General features: G+C 36.1%; 1 protein-coding gene across 1 annotated transcript in view; it reads right to left on the bottom strand.

Moving 5' to 3' along the window:
* CPNE8 (copine 8) overlaps positions 1 to 20,284 on the bottom strand; it is a 258,489-nt gene that overhangs the window by 26,514 nt on the left and 211,691 nt on the right. The window contains exons 15-16 of the mRNA XM_061129923.1: positions 17,853 to 18,034; positions 8,751 to 8,878 (exon numbers count right to left, since the gene is read on the bottom strand). Of these exons, the coding sequence (XP_060985906.1) occupies positions 8,751 to 8,878; positions 17,853 to 18,034 (310 nt within the window). The remainder of the gene's footprint in view (positions 1 to 8,750; positions 8,879 to 17,852; positions 18,035 to 20,284) is intronic.

Genomic DNA, 20,284 nt, shown 5'->3' with positions numbered 1-20,284 from the left:
TGTTGTCCATTTTATTGGCATATAGTTACTTGTAGCAGTTTCTTATGATTTCTTTGTATTTCTGTGGTATTGGTTATAGTCCTTTTTCAGTTCTAAGTGTTTTGATTTGAGTTCTCTTCCTCTTTCCTTGATTAGTCTGGCTGAAGTTTGTCAAATTTTATCTTTTCAAAGAACCAGTTTTTAGTTTCACTGATCTTTGCTGTTGTTTCTTCTGCCTCTATTTTGGTTCTTTATTATTTCTTTCCTTCTTCTAACTTTAGGTTTTGGTTTTCCTTCTTTTTTAGTTGTTTTATGTGTAAGGTTAAAACTGGACAGCTACAGGTAAAAGAATGAAATTAGAATACTTCTTACCACCATACACAAAGATAAACTCAAAATGGACTAAAAACCTAAATGTAAGACTGGAAGCTATAAAACTTTTAGGGGAAAACAGTGGCAGAACAATTGACATAAATCAAAGCAAGATCCTTTATGATCTACCTCCTAGAGTAATGGAAATAAAAACAAAAATAAACAAGTGGGACCTAATTAAATTTAAAAGCTTTTGAACAGCAAAGGAAACTGCAAACAAGGTGAAAAGACAATACCCAGAATGGGAGAAAACAGTAGCAAAGGAAACAACTGACAAATAATTAATTTCCAAAATATACAAGCAGCTCATATGACTCAAATACCAGAAAAGCAAAGAACCCAATCAAAAAGTATGAATAAAACCCAAAGAGACATTTCTCCAAAGAAGGCATGCAAATGGCTAACAGACACATGAAAAGATGTTCAACATCGCTCATTATTAGAGAAATGCAAATCAAAACTACAATGAGATGCCACTTCACTCCAGTTAGAATGGCCATCATCAAAAAGTCTACAGACGATAAATGCTGGAAAGGGTGTGGAGAAAAGGGAACTCTCTTGCATTGCTGGTGGGAATGTAAACTGATACAGCCACTATGGAAGATGGTATGGAGATTCCTTAAAAAACTAGGAATAAAATCACCCTATGACCCAGCAAACCCTACACATATACCCTCAGGAAACCAAAATTGAAAAAGATACATGTACCCCAATGTTTATTGCAGCACTATTTACAATAGCTAGAACATGGAAGCAACCTAGATGTCCATCAACAGATGAATGGATAAAGAGGCTGTGGTACGTATATAAAAGTGTTAGTTGCTCAGTTGTGCCCAACTCTTTGTGACCCCATGGGCTGTAGCCCAGCAGACTCCTCTGTCCATGGGATTTTCCAGGCAAGGATACTGGAGTGCTTTGCCATTTCCTTCTCCAGGGGATCTTCCCAATCCAGGGATCGAATCTGGGTCTTGTGCACTTCAGGCAGATTATTTATCAACTGGGCTACCAGGGAAGTCCAGTACATATATATAATGGAATACTACTCTTCCATAAAAAGGAACACATTTGAGTCAGTTCTAATGAGGTGGATGCATCTAGAGCTTATTATACAGAGTGAAGTAAGTCAGAAAGAGACATATAACTATCATATATGAATACACATATACGGAATCTAGAAAAATGGTACTGATGAATTTATTTGCAGGGCAGCAATGGAAAATCAGACATTGAGAACAGACTTATGGACTTGGGTGGAGGGGTGGAGGGAGAGGTTGAGATGTATGGAGACAGTAACATGGAAACTTACAAACCATATGTAAAATAGATAGCCAATGGGAATTTGCTGCATGACTCAGGGAATGAAATCAGGGGCTCTGTAACAATCTAGAAAGATGGGATGGGGAGGGAGATGGGAGGAAGATTCAGGAGGGAGGGGACATGGGGGGCACCTATGGCTGATTCTTGTCGATGTTTGAAAGAAAACAACAAAATTCTGTAAAGCAATTATGCTTCAATTAAAAAATAAATAAAATTTAAAAATCTAGCATTCTATTCATGCCAAGTCAAACAAGTGGAATCAAAATGTCACAATCATTTTAGTTAGGCAAAAATTCATGTTTTCTAAAATCTATGTATTATGCATATTTATATATATGTATACAAAAGCTTTTCTACTACACTTGATAAAGGCTTGAGAAAGAACCTAAAAAAAAAGAGATGGAGAAATTGGAGAACATAAAGTAAATGAAATGGGAGCACTGAATATGAAAGAGAAAAACTGAAACAAACTAGATTAAAGTAAATGACCATCATATAGTCCAGTTGTTTTTAAGCGTAGTTGCTCATTAGGAACATATCTGGACCTCTAGAAAAAAAAAGTAATATCTGAGCATTTGCATTTTTCAAAAAATTTCAAGATAATTCTGATATGCATCTGGATTTTTTAAAGTGATTACATGTTTTTCTATTAAATCCTAGTTTTGGCAATATAGAGTTACATTATTTTTCTGTTGACCAATCATGATACAATGGTATTAAGTCAGTAATAGCTGCATAATCACAATAGTAAAAGATGTTTCTCAGTTTTCACAATCAATAGCCAGACAAAAAAGAAAAGCTAATTACAACTGCAAACCATAATGGGAACATGATTAACTTAACAATATAAAATAATTACATACAATTTGAGGGGGTTAAGCAGAGTGATGTGGTAAGCTGAAGTGCATACATGCATATGTTTTCATCCACCCAGCCAGTCCATGTCTTTTTGTTGGTGCATTTAATACATTTACATTTAAGGTAACTATCGACGTGTATTAATATGTCATGCAAAATGCCAGGCTAAATAAAACACAAGCTGGAATCAAGATTGCCAGGAGAAATACCATAACCTCACATATGCAGATAACACCACCCTTGTGGCAGAAAGTGAAGAGGAACTAAAGAGCCTCTTGATAAAGGTGAAAGAGGAGGGTGAAAAAGCTGGCATAAAACTCAACATTCAGAAAACAAAGATCATCCAGTCCCATCACTTCATGGCAAATAGATGGGGAAACAATGGAAACAGTGAGAGACTTTACTTTTTTGGGTTCCAAAATCACTGCAGATGGTGATTTGCAGCCATGAAATTAAAAGCTTATTCCTTGGAAGAAAAGCTATAATCAAGTGAGTGAAAGTTGCTCAGTCATGTCTGACTCTTTGCAACCCCATGGACTATATATAGTCCATTGAATTCTCCAGGCCAGGATCCTGGAGTGGGTAGCGTTCCCTTCTCCAGGGGATCTTACCAACCTACATACTTTATATCTTCTCATTGGTGAACTTAATCCACTTATATTTTGATTTTTTTTTATTCAACATAAAATATATGTAAGAGAAGGGAAGAACATAGTCATACTATCAAGACAGTTAAAGACAGAGCCCAAAGCAGGTATAAAATTTGAAATAGCATCGTTTGTTGTTTTATCTTAAAAATTCATAGAAATTTTGCAGTCTACTTTACAACAAAGATGTATCTGTATTAATGCAATATGTCTTAACTTGGAGGAAAATCAATGTTGCATAAAAAATAGGAAGTTGATTGTGTGGCTCTCACTACTGCTATGTACACTAATTTGAAAAAAAGCTACATTTTACCTAAGAACTATTAATCCATTTTAGTCTTGTCACCATCAGCAGCATAAATTAGTCCTTTAATACATTTATTTCTATGGTATTTGCTCTGTACATTGACATATTTTTGCACTTTTCAGGGAAATCTAAATTTCAAACAAAATAATATTTTGTACTAAGATTTCTTTTAACTTAGCCTTTTAAAAAGTGTTATATGCTTATTTATGATAAAATAATTAAACTACTGAAATGTAGTAAATAGAAAATAGAGGCTGATCAACATCATAATTGTTCTTCAAGGAGGTAACATTGATATATAGACCTACAGAATCAAATTATATTTTAAAGATGTTAAAGAAAGTTGCTTCTCCTATCTTTTTTTCAAATTAGGGAATCTATAATTTATATTTTAATATCACTATGACAAATTTTAGGGAGGGGTCAACTTTGCCAGGGTTTCAGAATTCAAACACATTTTTGTGGAGTCTCTGTCAGGTCAAGTTCTGGGATTATTTTTTACAAAAGTTCATAAACGGTTAGTTCAGATTTTTTGAATATTCTTTCAGCTCAGTATTAAATAATTTGTACGAATAGAGAGGGCAACAAGAAAAGAAAAACTGACTCAGAAATGTTTTAAATAAATTTTGATCTACACTATGAATTAATTCTTAAAATGGCATACATTTAAATATTTCAATACAAAGTAACACAGCAATTTTTATGTTTCTCAGTTGTTACCCAAACTACCTTTGGTAGTGTACTGAAGAGACCAACAGTATTCACAATAATAGGTCACTTTGTTGCACTTTCTGTTGTAAGTTTTTACCTCTGTAGCAGAGATAAAATGCATGCAAGATACAACACAGTGAATTCGAATCAGACTATTTTGTTTGAAATTTTAGCTCCACCACAAATAGGGCTTCCCTGATAGTTGGTTAAGAATCCACCTGCAATGTGGGAGACCTAGGTTCAATCCCTGGGTTGGGAAGATTCTCTGGAGAAGGGAACGGCTACCCACTCTATCTGGAGAAGGAAACGGCAACCCACCCCAGTATTCTTGCCTGGGGAATCCCATGGACAGAGAAGCCTGGTGGGCTGCAATCCATGGGGCTGCAAAGAGTTGGACACAACCGAGTGATTTTCACTGATGGTATGGTCACTGTAAGTATCCCTCTTGTCATCAGTAAAATATCAATAATGATGATATTGTCACCTCCTAAGTGTAATAATCCACATTATAGCATTGAATATATTACCTTAAAGGAATTATGAATTCAATAATGATTGTTTTGATTTTATTACTTTATTATTGATCATATGGATGAAAGAGATAAAACAATACACTCTTTAGAGTGATTTGAAAATGTTATGAAAATTCCCAAACAAATATTATTTCTTGAAAAGTGAAAACTAATTTTAGCTGTTTATCTGGATCCTGGAAATAACGCTCGAAAAAAGAAAAGAAAAAATACAATAATCTAGCTAACAGTTAGGCTTTCCCAGTGGCTTAGTGGGTAAAGAATCTGCCTGCAATGTAGAGACAAGGGTTCAGTCCCTGGGTTGGAAAGATCCCCTGAAGGAGGAAAATGGCAACCCACTCCAGTATTCTTGAGCCTGAAAAATTCCATGGACAGAGGAGCCTGGTGGGCTACAGTCCAAACAGTTGCAAAGAACTGGACACAGCTGAGTGACTAAAGCATGCACAGCTAATAGAAATTTATATATATCTTTCTTAAGAATTGAAGTGTAACAGCCTCAAGACAAGTGACTGGTTAGGCATCAGAAACATGAATAATTACTGGGAAACAATGAATATCATTATCAGGTGAATAAAACAGTGAAACATTCTTTTCTTCAGTGTGGAAAAGATCTACATGTAACAATGGAATAGGATCAAATTAGTCAGTGCTGTGATAAAAGTATGCATGGAATGACATCACAGACCAGAAGTAGTGATTTGGAGAATGTGGAGGGAATTGAGATAGGATGGATGGTGGTAGCCGGACACTGGAAGTTCTTGAATACCAAACTAGAGTGCTGAAACTTAAATTTGTGACAAGGCATGAATGGCTGTTGAGCAGGACTTTTACATCATTTGAAATGCTGTTCTCTGGATAGCTCTATGAAATGAGAACTGGGAAGACAGGAAATTAGAGTGAAGGGTTGGAAAACCTCAGAACAGCCTATAAAGACTTCAAATTTTGTAAAGTTGATGCCTTGGGTCTTGACTATTTCAAAATATCAGTAATCTCAATATTATTTCAAAAGTCTTATCAAATAGATACTAGTTAAATGAGCATGTGCTTTAAATGATTATTCTTAAAAAGAATAACAATAAGCATTCTTAATATTTATAGAAAACTACAACAAATAACTAAGCTTTTACCAATATCAAAAACATAGGTTTTAAGAGGAAAATTCAAGGAAATAGAAAAAATATGGGTATATATTTACTTTTGACTTTACAAAAATAATTTTTATAGACAAATATCCAGAGTTCTAGATACCTGTTGAGTACATGTTGAAGCATCTTTGGACTGTATGTAAGAGTGACAAAATTTAAAGCACAAGGAGCTTTAAATAAACAAAGGCCATATACATGGGCATAATGGCACCATCTTCTAATTTAGAAACAGACAGTTGTCTTGAACTATTTGTTCTAAAGTGATTTATTCTTGAAAGTAGTTTGTCTTTTAGTTGACAAATTTTCTAAATGATAATTTGCTAGGACAGAAATTGTCTGTCTTAATAAAAGATTAAAAATAAAATTAAACACAACTCTCAAAAGATAAGAAAAACAGGAGAAAGGTATTTCTTAGATAGATTGATAGTAAGAGATAGATAGCTTCCTTGGTGGCTCAGATGGTAAAGTGTTTGCCTGCAATGCAGGAGACCTGGGTTTGATCCCTGGGTTGGGAAGATCCCCTGGAGAAGGAAATGGTAACCCACTGCAGTATGCTTGCCTGGAAAATTCCATGGACGGAGGAGCCTGGTAGGTGACAGTCCATGGGGTTGCAAAGAGTCAGACACGACTGAGCCACTTCACTTCACTTCAAGAGATACATACATGCAATTTCAAATTGCATTGTAAGGAAAAGATGATTCCCCGGAAGTCATATCTTTTTATATTTCTTATTTTATTATTAATAAAAATAATAATAAAGAATTATTAGATCCCAGATTATTTTCAAAGATTCTTAAAGTATTAAGTGGCAACTACCTCTATAGTTGGAGAATTTTTTAAATGCTGGACAAAATATGAAAAAATGGCAATATTACATCATCGGCCTGTAGTTTTAGGTGGTATATAAAAATGCACCTAGGAATTTTATATCTAAAGTTTAAGTTTTACAGTAAAGATATACCAGCACAAAATCTATGAAATTAATTGGTAAACACTGATAATAAGTTATTACAAATGCAATTTATAATAAATAGCATGAGTTCACACAAAAGAGGTTATATCATTTTTCTTATCTTTTCATAAAAGAATGATGGGTATGGTAGTGTATAAGAGAGTGAGAATCAACTATAATTTATCTTGAATTAATATAATTTTTCATTCTGCTTTATTTGATAGCTATCAAAGACTTAGGAAAAGAAAGTATAGATAATATAACTTATCTATGCTAACACAATGAGCTAGGAAGTATTTTTCAAATTACAAGTAAATACTCAGTGAATTTTGAAATCAGTTTCGCAGGTCAAGATCTGCATTACAAAAGTAATAGAAAAGAATAGGAAATCATAGTAATAAAAAAAGAGAAAATATGAGCTAAGACTAAGTATTATTTCATATTGTTTTATTTTAATTATGTATGCCCAGAGTTGAGATATAAAGTTCATTGTTGTTGTTCAGTTGCTAAGTCATGTCGGACTTTTTGTGACTCCATGGACTGTAAGCCTGCCTCGCTCCTCTGTCGATGGGATTTCCCAGGCAAGAATACTGTAGTGGGTTGCTATTTCCTTCCCCAGGGGATCTTCCTGACCCAGGGATTAAGCCCACAATGCAGGCAGATTCTTTACCACTGAACGACCAGGAAAGCTCATAAAATTGATAAGAATACAAATTGTAGCTGAAAATGCTTGAAAAACCTGATCTAAACGGTCACACTCAGAAAAAATGTCAATGTATCACTGTAAACCTGAGATGGAATTCCACAGGAGCGTCCACTGGGTTCAACCCTGGGTGCAGGGATATTGTATTACCTTGTCTATGTCTCAGGTAATGAAAAGTAGAACATATTTAAGTTGCTGATCATGTCTAATGCACTCGTGTGTGCTCCATCCCGTCTAACTCTGCAAACCTATGGACTGTACCCCACCAAGACTCCTCTATCCAAGGGATTCTCAGGCAAGAATACTGGAGTGGGTTGCCATTTCCTCCTCTAGGGGATTATACTGATGCAGGTGTTGAAACTGCATCTCCTGCATTGGCAGGCAGAGTCTTTTACCACTGAACCACTAGGGAAGCCTGATCATATCTAACAGGGAGCTGGTAAAGTATCAGAACCTTCAAATAGAGAACTTCAGTAATTCAAATGCAGTACTTTTTTTAGTTTTGGTTACATATTGGGAAAGCCATGAGAGCTGTTCCTTTTTGATCACCTAAAAATTAGGCAGGGTTTCAGAGGATTTAAAATTGTGTCAGTAAAAATTTTTTAGGGATTTAAAAGTAGTGTCTACTTTACTAATGCATTAGTAAAAATGCTAAGCAAATGTATATAAAATTTTGTATTAAAAATTTTTCAGAACATGTATTTGGAATCATAAGCAATTATATTCTAATCTCAATATCATATACTATATATTAATATCAGGGAGGTTAAAATAGTGTGTCCTATATATCACTGAAAGGCTTTAGTTGTCTTCATAGCATATGTGCTGCTGAAGCGAGCACTTTAGTTGTCTTCATAGAATTCAATCTCTTATTACTTCTAAGTTGCTATGGAATATAATCTTAGATATGAGTGATTTCACAATTGAGATTGTGATCGATATTGCTCTCATGGATGCTTATTAAAATAAATTTTTTTTCCTTGGTTGAACAAATATAGGTCCTAACATAAGCCAGTGTATAGTTTTCATTTGATATTTTGATATAAAGTTCTTATCATGATACCAAGGAGTATCATGATAGCTCAGTGGAGATTCTTTTTACTGTATATCTTTTCCTTCACTTTCTTGGAGGAAAACAACTTTCATTTGTGGAGCCATGCCAACAATAAAATTATGATTTCATTCTGGTCCAGCACACTAAAATAAACAAATTATTTACTCCCACTCACCTTGCTACATGATTAATTACAGGAGCAAAATTGGTTGGCCCATACAGTTGCACAGATTTCAGACTCCTATAATAAGCTTCCATGACACCATCAATGCCGGCACAGTAGGGGTTTTGGGGGTTCCCATTCTGCAGAAAGTTACAGCAAAAACAGCAAAGAATGAATAATGTCTATAAAAATAAACTAAAAAAGAGAACAATACATGTTGATATCCATAAAGGTTTTGTTAAAGAAAACTCAGTTATATATTTATAATAGCAAATAATAATAATAAATTGAGTAATCAACAATAGATTATAATATATCAATATTAAATAGATTGTGATATGCAGTAATGTGCAATCATTAAAAATGGATACTTTTCAACTAACGGGCAGAAGAAAATTCTAAATAATCTTGAGAAGTTGAATATCACAACATTTTATGATTAATACTGTCTTATACACAGATCTATGAACATATAGAGATGAACATATAAAAATCTGAAAAGAAGGAAACAAAATATTAATAGAGTGACTACCTCTGAGTTGTTAAATAATTGTCAATTTTTATTTCATTGTTTAGATTATTCTATATTTTCCAAGGTTTCTGAAGTGATGTGTATCAAAATTAGGAAAAATACTATCAATTCAAATAGTTTTACTTTATGGGAGTTCAGTTCAGTTCAGTCGCTCAGTCGTGTCTGACTCTTTGCGACCCCATGAACCGCAGCACGCCAGGCCTCCCTGTCCATCACCAACTCCCGGAGTCCACCCAAACCCATGTCCATCGAGTCAGTGATGCCATCCAACCATCTCATCCTCTGTTGTCCCCTTCTCCTCCCGCCTTCAATCTTTCCTAGCATCAGGGTTTTTTCCAGTGAGTCAGCTCTTTGCATTATGGAAGTAAAAACGTAAAATATCTGCCACTTTCACATTTTCAGGTCAAAATTGGTAACCCCAAATAAAGAAGGGATCAAAGGGAATGTAATTTGGTGTGAGTAGCATCAAGACAAGGTAAAGTGAGAGGAATTAGAGAAACTTGTTCATATTGTTCAATGGAATTGGAGCTTGCCACAGGAGTTCTTGGGCTTCCTAGGTGGTCAGAGGTAAAGAATCCTTCTGCAATGCAGGAGATGTAAGAGACGCAGGTTGATCTCTGGATCCGGAAGATCCCCTGGAGGAGGGCATGGCAACCCGCTCCAGTATTCTTGCCTGAAGAATCCCATAGACAGAGGATCCTGGCGGGCTACAGCCCATGGGGTTGCAAAGAGTGGGACATGGCTGACGTGACAGCAAAGCACAGGAGTTCTTATTGGGCAGATAGAATCTAGAAGGGCAACTGGAGGCTTAGTCCAGCGTTCTCGTACTCTGAATGCTCTGTTATTAAGGTTTAATTCTCTGAGTCCAGATTCCACAAATAACACAAATAAGGCTCTGTTATCTACTGCTATTTAGCAAACCATTCCAAAAGGCAGTGGCTTAAAACAGCAGGCATTTATTATCCCATATATTTTTTAGCCAGGTGATTTTTACTCTGGATCTCTCAAGAGCTTACAGTCAAGAAGCTAACCTTGGCTGCAGTCATTTGAAAGCATGACCAGAGTTGGATAATCTGCCTCTAAGAAGGCTCACCTGTATGGTTTGCTGGCAATGAGCTAAAGGAACTTTGCATAGGGCTGCTTGAGTATTCCAACAACATGGTGGCTAACTTCTCCAAAATGAGAGCAAGGAGGAAGCTCCAATAAGCCCCAAAACTAATCTTATAAGTTGCAGAGCATTACTTTTAGTTTCATCTACTTTTTAGAAATGAGTCACTAAGTGTAGCCTACATTCAACAGAGGAGGAATTAGGCTCCACCTCTGGAAGGGGGGTAATATAAAAAAAAAAATTGTAGTTATGATTTTAAAACACTAGAGACAGTAACCATGCTTAAGCATGTAAGTGAAAGTCACTCAGCCATGTCTGACTCTTTGCGACCCTATGGAATATACAGTCCATGGAATTCTCTAGGCCAGAATACTGATGTGGATAACCTTTCCCTTCTCTAGGGGATCTTTTCAACCCAGGTATTGAACCCAGGTCTCCCACATTGCAGGAGGATTCTTTACCAACTGAGCTATCAGGGAAGCCCAACTAAACATAATCACTATGCTTAAACATAATGAGCATGTATATTTTTTATCTGAATAATCAAAGTGTGAAAGTGTTAGCTGCTCAGTCATGTCTGACTCTTTGCGACCCCATGGACTGTAGCTTCTGTCCATGAAATTCTCCAGGCAAGAATGCTGGAGTGGGTTGCCATTTCCTTCTCAAGAGCATCTTTCCAAGCCTGTGGGGCTGAATACAGGTTTTCTGCATTGCAGGCAAATTTTTACCATCTGAGCCACCAGGAAACCACCACTATGTAACGATATTACAAAATCCTAAGCATTTGAAAGACTGAGGATCTTAGTGAACTAAGCCAAATGTTACCAGTGACTTCAACATTGTCACCTGTGAAAGAATAATTTATATCCATCTTGTTCTTTAAATTTTGTCTTCTCCTTCAAAATTTATTAATTAACCCTCATGTAACTTTTAAAACATAAAAGTAATAAAATAACTATTTATATTATAAAGTTGACTATACAAATTGAAATTAAAACATGAAAGTATAATATTTAGCACAAAATAGTAATTGGTTGGTTTTGATGTTAATCTGAGCTGACCTTTAATTAACCTTCCTTTAAATATAAGTTTAGGTTGTTCTTTTGCTTGATAAGGTATAAAGCTAGTTAAAATTAAAAGTCATTACTGATTTTGGGCGTATAAAATGTATTATATATCTGCCTTAAGGGAACAATTACAAACCAGGATAGTTCTGATAGTTCTGATCAGCATTTGAACATTTTGACTGGGATGGGATTTATATTCCTATAAAACTATGTATTTCCTTTATTCCTCTGGAAATAACAAGGTACCATTTTCCCCATCATTTTATTTATGTTGATAGAATGATTTCCTAAATCTTTAAAAAAATTTATTTCTTAAAATAGTCACACGGGGAATTGTTTTTTGCTTGTTAAGACAAATAAAAATAAGCTTATGTGAGTCTCTAACACAAAAGTAAAATGCAGATTGTTTTTGAAAACAAATACACTTAATTTTGTTGTTTACTAAGGAAGAGGGCAGAAGATTTTCTTTTAAAGTCTGTGGCCATGTGCTTATTAGAAATATTTCCTCCTAATATCTCCTTTACACTACTGTATCTCAAGTTTAGTTCAGTTCAGTCACTCAGTCCTGCCTGACTCTCTGCGACCCCATGGACTGCAGCTTGCCAGGCTTTCCTGTTCATCATCAACTCCAGGAGCTTACTCAAACTCATGTCCATTGAGTCGGTGATGCCATCCAACCATCTCATCCTCTGTTGTACCCTTCTCTTTCAGCCCCCAATCCCTCCCAGCATCAGGGTCTTTTCCAATGAATCAGTTCTTTGCATCAGGTGGCCAAAGGATTGGAGTTTCAGCATCAGCATCAGTCCTTCCAATGAATATTCAGAACTGATTTCCTTGAGAATTGACTGCTTGGATCTCCTTGCAGTCCAAGGGACTCTCAAGAGTCTTCTTAACACCACAGTTCAAAAGCATCAATTCTTCAGCACTCAGCTTTCTTTATAGTCCAACTCACACATCCATACATGACTACTGGAAAAACCATAGCTTTGACTAGATGGACCTTTGCTGGCAAAGTAATGTCTCTGCTTTTCAATATGCTGTCTAGGTTGGTCAAAGCTTTCCTTCCAAGGAGTAAGTGTCTTTTAATTGCAGTCACCATCTGCAGTGATTATGGAGCCCAAAAACATAAAGTCTCAATGATCACTGTTTTTATTGGTTCCCCATCTATTTGCCATGAAGTGATGGAACCAGATGCCATGATCTTAGTTTCTGAATGTTGAGCTTAAAACCAACTTTTTCACTCTCCTCTTTCACTTTCATGAAGAGGCTCTTTAGTTCTTTGCTTTCTGCCTTAAGGGTGGTGTTATCTGCATATCTGAGGTTATTGATATTTCTCCCAGCAATCTCGATTCTAACTTGTGCTTCTTCTAGCCCAGCATTTCTCATGATGTACTCTGCATATAAGTTAAATAAGCAGGGTGACAATATATAGTATTCATGTACTCCTTTCCTGATTTGGAACCAGTCTGTTGTTCCACATCCAGTTCTAACTGTTTCTTCCTAACCTGCATACAGGTTTCTCAGGAGACAGGTCAGGTGGTCTGGTATTCCCATCTCTTTAAGAATTTTCCAGTTTGTTGTGACCCACACAGTCAAAGACTTTGGCATAGTCAATAAAGCAGAAGTAGATGTTTTTTCTGGAACTCTCTTGCTTTTTTGATGATCCACGGATGTTGGCAATTTGATCTCTGGTTCCTCTGCCTTTTCTAAATCCAGCTTGAACATCTGGATGTTCCTGCTTCACATACTGTTGAAAATTTCAGTGTCTTCAGGTACAGTTTAATGAGTAATTGTGTCTTCAGATACAGTGTAATGAGTCATTACAATCAAGTATCATTGTGAGCCATGACATTCCACAATCAAAACTGCTAAAGTGGTAATATGGGGATATTTTCCCTGTCTTTTTCCACAATACCTATTCCTACACATATTTCAAATAAAAAGCTGGGGTTTATCTTAGATCCTTTTGATTAAAACTCAACTTCAACATTTGTGCCAGCCTCAAACTCACCAATTAGGGATTTAAAATTTTTGTTAAAGAGCTCTTGTAGGGAAAGAGCAATTGGCCATTTTGACAATGGCCAGGTTCTCTTGCCCCCAGGACCTCTTGCTTTTGCTTCATGTTTCATAAACAATGACTTTCCATGGTTATGTAACATCTGAGATCATTTATAGCACTGTGCCTGTGTGTCATGATGTACTCATTTGGTCATGGGCCACTTTTTTTTTTCCCCCTGTAAAACTATATCAGTTCAGTTCAGTTCAGTCACTCAGTCGTGTCTGACTCTTTGCGACTCCATGAATCGCAGCATGCCAGGCCTCCCTGTCCATCACCAACTCCCAGAGTTTACTGAAACTCATGCCCATCAAGTTGGTGATGCCATCCAGCCATCTCATCCTCTGTCGTCCCCTTTTCCTCCTGCCCCCAATCCGTCCCATCATCAGGGTCTTTTCCAACGAGTCAACTCTTCACATGAGGTGGCCAAAGTATTGGAGTTTCAGCTTCAGCATCAGTCCTTCCAATGAACACCCAGGACTGATCTCCTTTAGGATGGACTGGTTGGATCTCCTTGCAGTCTGAGGGACTCTCAAGAGTCTTCTCCAATACCACAGTTCAAAAGCATCAATTTTTTGGCGCTCAGTTTTCTTCACAGTCCAACTCTCACATCCATACATGACCACTGGAAAAACCATAGCCTTGACTAGATGGACCTTTGTTGGCAAAGTAATGTCTCTGCTTTTTAATATGCTGTCTAGGTTGGTCATAACTTTCCTTCAAGGAGTAAGCGTCTTTTAATTTCGTGGTTGCAGTCACCATCCGCAGTGATTTTGGAGCCCCCAAAAATAAAGTCTGACACTGTTTCCACTGTCTCCCCATCTATTTCCCATGAAGTGATGGGACCAGATGCCATGATCTTAGTTTTCTGAATGTTAAGCTTTAAGCCAACTTTTTCACTCTCCTCTTTCACTTTCATCAAGAGGCTTTTCAGTTCCTCTTCACTTTCTGCCATAAGGGTGGTGTCATCTGCATATCTGAGGTTATTGATATTTCTCCCAGCAATCTTGATTCCAGCTTGTGCTTCATACAGCCCAGCATTTCTCATGATGTACTCTGCATATAAGTTAAATAAGCAGGGTGACAATATATAGCTTTGATGTACTCCTTTTCCTATTTGGAACCAGTCTTTTGTTCCATGTCCAGTTCTAACTGTTGCTTCCTGACCTGCATATGGGTTTCTCAAGAGGCAGGTCAGGTGGTCTGGTATTCCCATCTCTTTCAGAATTTTGTACAGTTTGTTGTGACCCACACAAAGTCAAAGGCTTTGGCATAGTCAATAAAGCAGAAATAGATGTTTTTCTGGAACTCTCTTGCTTTTTCGATGATCCAGCAGATGTTGGCAATTTGATCTCTGGTTCCTTGGCCTTTTCTAAAACCAGCTTGAACATCTGGAAGTTCTCAGTTCACGTATTGCTGAAGCCTGGCTTGGAGAATTGTGAGCATTACTTTACTAGCGTGTGAGATGAGTGCACTTGTGTGGTAGTTTGAGCTATATAAGCTTCACCTGAAAAGCCCCTGCAGCTGTGTTAGGGCTGTGTCTGCTGGGTCAGTCATCAGGGAATACAGCATGGCTGCACTATGGCTGCCGTACCAGCATCAGAGAATACACACGTCTGCAGTTCCTACGGCTCCTTGAATCTTCTTCCAGCTTCCTCAGTTGCACCTTACCTACCCCGGGTTCAGTGAGCCGTGTGAATAGTGAGACACCTCCCTTGCTATCTGAAGATTATTTGAATTCAGTGCGATAAATATATTAATGATTGTTAATATATATATATCACAAATTTTTACCATGGAAATATGAGGGTTTGTTAACATTAGGTAGTACACTAATTGCCAGATTGACATGGACTGAAGTTTTTCTATTTGCCATTTTCAGCATCTACAGTTATATATTGCAGTTATTTAGGAAGAAGTTAACACAAAAATTAAATGGAGTATTATCTCTCTGAAGACCTACTTAACCTTTGTCTTATTCAAGAAAGAAGTGCTTTGAAAAAAGTTAAAGTCATATAATTATTAAGTAAAATTAAAGATGAGGCATTATCACCATCACTTTCACCAATTTTAGAAACTATTTTTTCATAGAGTGCGACCTTCTATAAATATTTGAGTTTGGTTCAAAGAATCATTTAAGATGCAAATAATAAAAAGTCTCTCCTTTGCATAGGTTTGGTTGTAAGGAATGAATATAGAGGCAGGAAAAGCAGAAAAGGAGAGAATTAGAGAACAAATGGAAAAAATCATACACAAAGGTGAGTAAAAACTTGTGGAAGGAAAATTAATTAAGGAAAATTAATATCATTTAGTTTAGCATAATTATTTTTTTTATTATTCCTTTCTTAAGCTTTAAAATAGTTAGGACCTTTTTCCTGAGGCACACAAGACATAGGATCACATGAGTGATTTTCATGGTCTTATAAGTTTCTGGGAAAATTTAATTCTCTAGGACACAACAAAATCCCAACAGATATTCATTTTTTATATGACATTGGGGGTGGTAGCATATGGGCTATATTACAGAAGAAAATTAAAACCTGCAATAACCTTTCCCAAAATGGGGATGATGGAACAGAAAAATCAAGAATACATATGGGAAAAAAAATTAAAATACAACTCTTAAAATATATTAAAGAAGATAAAGTCTAATCATATAGAAGCTTCTGGAAGTCTGTGTGCACGTGTGTGTGTGTACATAATGGGGTTCATAAAGGACAAATCTAAGAGGTGGTATTATTATAGATGCTTTTATAAAATGTGGTTTAGTGGTGGTTAAGAACAAAGATTCTATAATAAGACTGACCTGGGTTCAAGTCCTGTCTTCTGTAAACCTGATTAAATTCTGTGACTCTGGGCTAGATTATACAACTCCTGGGGGCACTCTTTTCACTGTATTTAATATGAGTGGCTCTTGATAGTAGTATGATGTGTCACTCATCTCATGACATACCTATCAGACAAGAATTTTATGAAGATTGTACAAGAAATGAGCATAAAGTACCTGGTTTGATACTCAGTAATTAGTAAATAATTGAATTATTTGTGTATTCTTCTTGTAGAACCAAAAAAAAAAAATTCCCACATGTTATTTTTGTAACAAGAACAAAAACAACAAAAAATACCTACAAAGATATTGGGCACAGAAGACTTTAATTTCACAAAATATAGGGTAAAGCAGGGAGGCATTTCTATTAGGAAAATTTTAATTTTTTCTAAAATGATGTCTAACCATTCCCACATAGTTTTTCCCATTATTTTTATCAAAAAATGCAAGTGAGAATAAGGCTGATTGGGCCTAAAGCACTATCTGTGTGAAGTTTATTTTAAAGGTAGAATACAGTACATTGCTTATTTGTAATCATACAAGAGGAGTGGATTTATGTAAATTAAACATTAAATAGATAAATATTTGAGTCACATCTACTCCATTATATTGAAACCATAATTAATTATACCTATAATTATTGCTTTACATTTGAAAAATAATAATTCTACCAATAACTTATCCTTTATATTTGAAAAGAAATGACATTTTGGAAGATGGAAGAATAAGGATAGCTACTCATTCTTTGATACCCTTCCCCTTGAGAGGTGAAGGTTACTTCCACTACCTTGAAACTGGGCTGAACTTAGTGACTTGCTTGACAAAAAAGGATGTAGGAGAAATAACTTTCTGAGACTTATAAGTCCTTGAAGTTTCTTCCCCAGCCTTTTAGAATATTGCTGTGTAAGAAATATGACTTCCTTGAGACCACTGCACTGTGATGGAAGCCCACAAAACCACATGGACAAACTGTATGTAGAAAGAAGGAAAGATGCCTAGAGAATCCAGGTAGTTCAGCCATCCTAGCTGTAAGCACTAGTCATCAGCAAATGAGACATCTTAGTGGATGTACTAGCTCCAGGAGATATGACATGAAGAAAACTGAGGAATCCAACCAACAGTCAGAATGGAACAGATATATGGCTCCAGTAGAACAATTCCAGCCATCTGTAGCCAATCAAGGCATCCCAGGTATGACCCCAGCTATCTTGAACAAACGTACCATTCTCCTTGTATCATGCTCAAATTCTTGACCCACAAATCATGAATATAATGGAAGGTGTTATGCAGCAACAGAAAACCAGAATAGGTTTTAAATCATGTGCACTTTAGGTAGATTTGTTACTAATCTGTCTTTTTTCCCATTAATATCATATCTCTAAATCAATCATTCACTAAAACTGAGCTGATTGTATAGTCATAAGAAGTTGCTATATGAGTAATTAAAGCATAAGCAGGGAACCTATGAAAAGATCCAAAATATTATTTTTTTAAAAAATATCAATTATTTCCATGTATTCTTACCAAAGCAAACTCATGAGATATCCTTCCATCTGGAGGCAGTTTTGCACCAAAACCTAAAGCGGGGAACATTTTATCACTGTCATAATCTTGAACGATTTCTCCCACTGCCTTCAGTGCCATACCATAGGCATTCAGTTGATAAGGATTCATGTAGTGGAGAGAAGTGGGCTGGGCAGGGTTGCCTATGACAGAAAAAAAAATTAAAACATGAGAGATCAAGCTAGAGGTATAATTTTTAGACATTTTTCTAGATATGTATTTCAGATTGAAATATCAATAATATGTTTTTCTGCCTATATTCATAATGTGTTAAATATTGGGTTTTGGCCAAAAAGTTCATTCAGGTTTTTACATAACATTTTATGGAAAAATCCCAGCAGACCTTTGGCCAACCCAATAGTTTCTTTGGACACACAATGACATAGAGATATTTATTAAATTAGATCAGACATGTAGAAAATTTCCCAAAGATATTCAGAGTTTGTTCAAAAATTATTTCTCATTGTCAGTGCCATAGGCTATTCTTGAGTTTTAGCCCCAGAAGCATAAAAATAATTTTGTTGATCATATATTACTGTAATCTTTATTTAAAACAAACAAACTATGTGCCTTTAGCTTGACTCCTTATGCCTATAATCAAAGGACCCAACTGATATTAATAGGCTTTGACAATTATGAGCCTCCTTAAAGTTGTATCACAAACATAGATTGAATATGTGAGACCTATCCCAATTTAATCACTTGAAAAGAGAAGAACATGGTGATTTTCAAATTTATGCTGAAAATTTGAATCTGAAAAATTATTCAGTTTCTAACTAGACAGTAAGTTAGGAGTAAAAAGGCCCAAAGTCAAGTCTTTCCATCTGTAGGACAACTAACTATAAAATTCCTGTTAGAAATCCTACTACAGTGTTTACTGAGAAGGCAAACTAAGATTATATGTGTGAAAGTGATTAAAAATGATAAAGCACCATAGAAATGTAAGAGAAGGAAATGGCAACCCATTCCAGGATTCTTGCCTGGAAAATTCCATGGACAGAGAAGCCTGGTGGGCTATAGCACATGGGGTCTCAAAGAGTCAGACAGGACTTCGTGACTAAACAAATAGAAATGTAAACTTTAACTACTGCTGTTATTATTGTCTGAGTCACCCACAAATGTAGATGTCCCACTTGAATAAAGATGAACTTGACAAAGAAAGCAATATATGCACCATGGCTCAAACACACAGATTCAGATTCAGTTGCCCTAATTACCAGCACAAAGGCAGCCTGAAGGTCCCTTTAGTTTCTTAAGTGAAAATGGAAATTAAATAGGACTTGTAGCAGTTCATAAAGCTCACTTCTACATTAAAACATTGCCCAAAGAAGGAAACCCGCAAAGCATAGTTCTTTTTTGTTAAGGAAAAAGTAATAATAAGCACTTGGGTTCCAGAGAGAATCAAAGTAAAGATCTCCCTTTAGTTTATAATGCATATAACAATACCCAGAGCATTTTTGGTTTAAAGATAATACATCGTGTAAATGCATATATATTTACAAGGATTATCAGCATTCAAGGGCCACATGATAAAATTTTTTTTTAAAAAGGGTGTTATGATCAAGATGGGCCCTAATGTTTCCTTCAGCTTGACTAACTTTAGAACGGTTTCTCCTGATTATAGGCCCTTGACCTCTTATTTCTTAGAGCAGTTACTTTAGAAAACTTGAAATTGTGAATTCTTTCTGTGTTCCTTTGAAGTAGAAATCTTCTACAATTCAGGAATGTCTTTCTCAGGGACCTGGGAGTCATTCCTTTGAAATGTAATAATCAAGAAAAATATCACCTCTGTTGCTCAGCCTCTATGGGACGGTAGGAACCTAACTTCAATAGCTGCCAATTAATAAACACTGAAGGCTTCCCCATGGCTTTGTGGTAAGGAATCTGCCTGCAACACAAGAAACCAGGAGACGGGTTTGATCCCTGGATCCTTGGGTCAGAAAAATCCCCTGGAGGAGAATATGGCAACCGATTCCAGAATTCTTGCCTGAAAAATCCCATGGACAGAGAACCTGGCAGACTACAGTCCAAACGGTCGCAAAGAGCTGGTTGTGACTGAGCATGCAGTAAACACAAATGGCCTAATCACACAGACCAATTTCACCTCCAGTATCTCTCGATACCTTTCCACTAGCTCTCAACAACACTTATAAACTCTTTCATCTTTTGTTTTGTAGGAGAAGAGTTCATTTCTTTCTTCCATTGCTGTAACTTTGGTCTCTATTGCAAAAATCCTCAACAGTCTTCCTTGTCTGTTTAACTTACCTGGTGCAAATTTTGACAGCTCTTTCTATTTTTTTTTTGTTGTTGTTGTTATTGTTGAACTCCATCATTTAATAGATGAGTAAATGAACTTGAGCACTAAAATTGATTTAGGGCTTTATTCAGTGATT

The sequence above is a fragment of the Dama dama genome, chromosome 3, assembly GCF_033118175.1.
Source record: "Dama dama isolate Ldn47 chromosome 3, ASM3311817v1, whole genome shotgun sequence".
Lineage (NCBI taxonomy): Eukaryota > Metazoa > Chordata > Mammalia > Artiodactyla > Cervidae > Dama > Dama dama.
The sequence above is the reverse complement of the archived record's forward strand: the minus strand, read 5'-3'. Positions and strand labels throughout refer to the sequence as shown.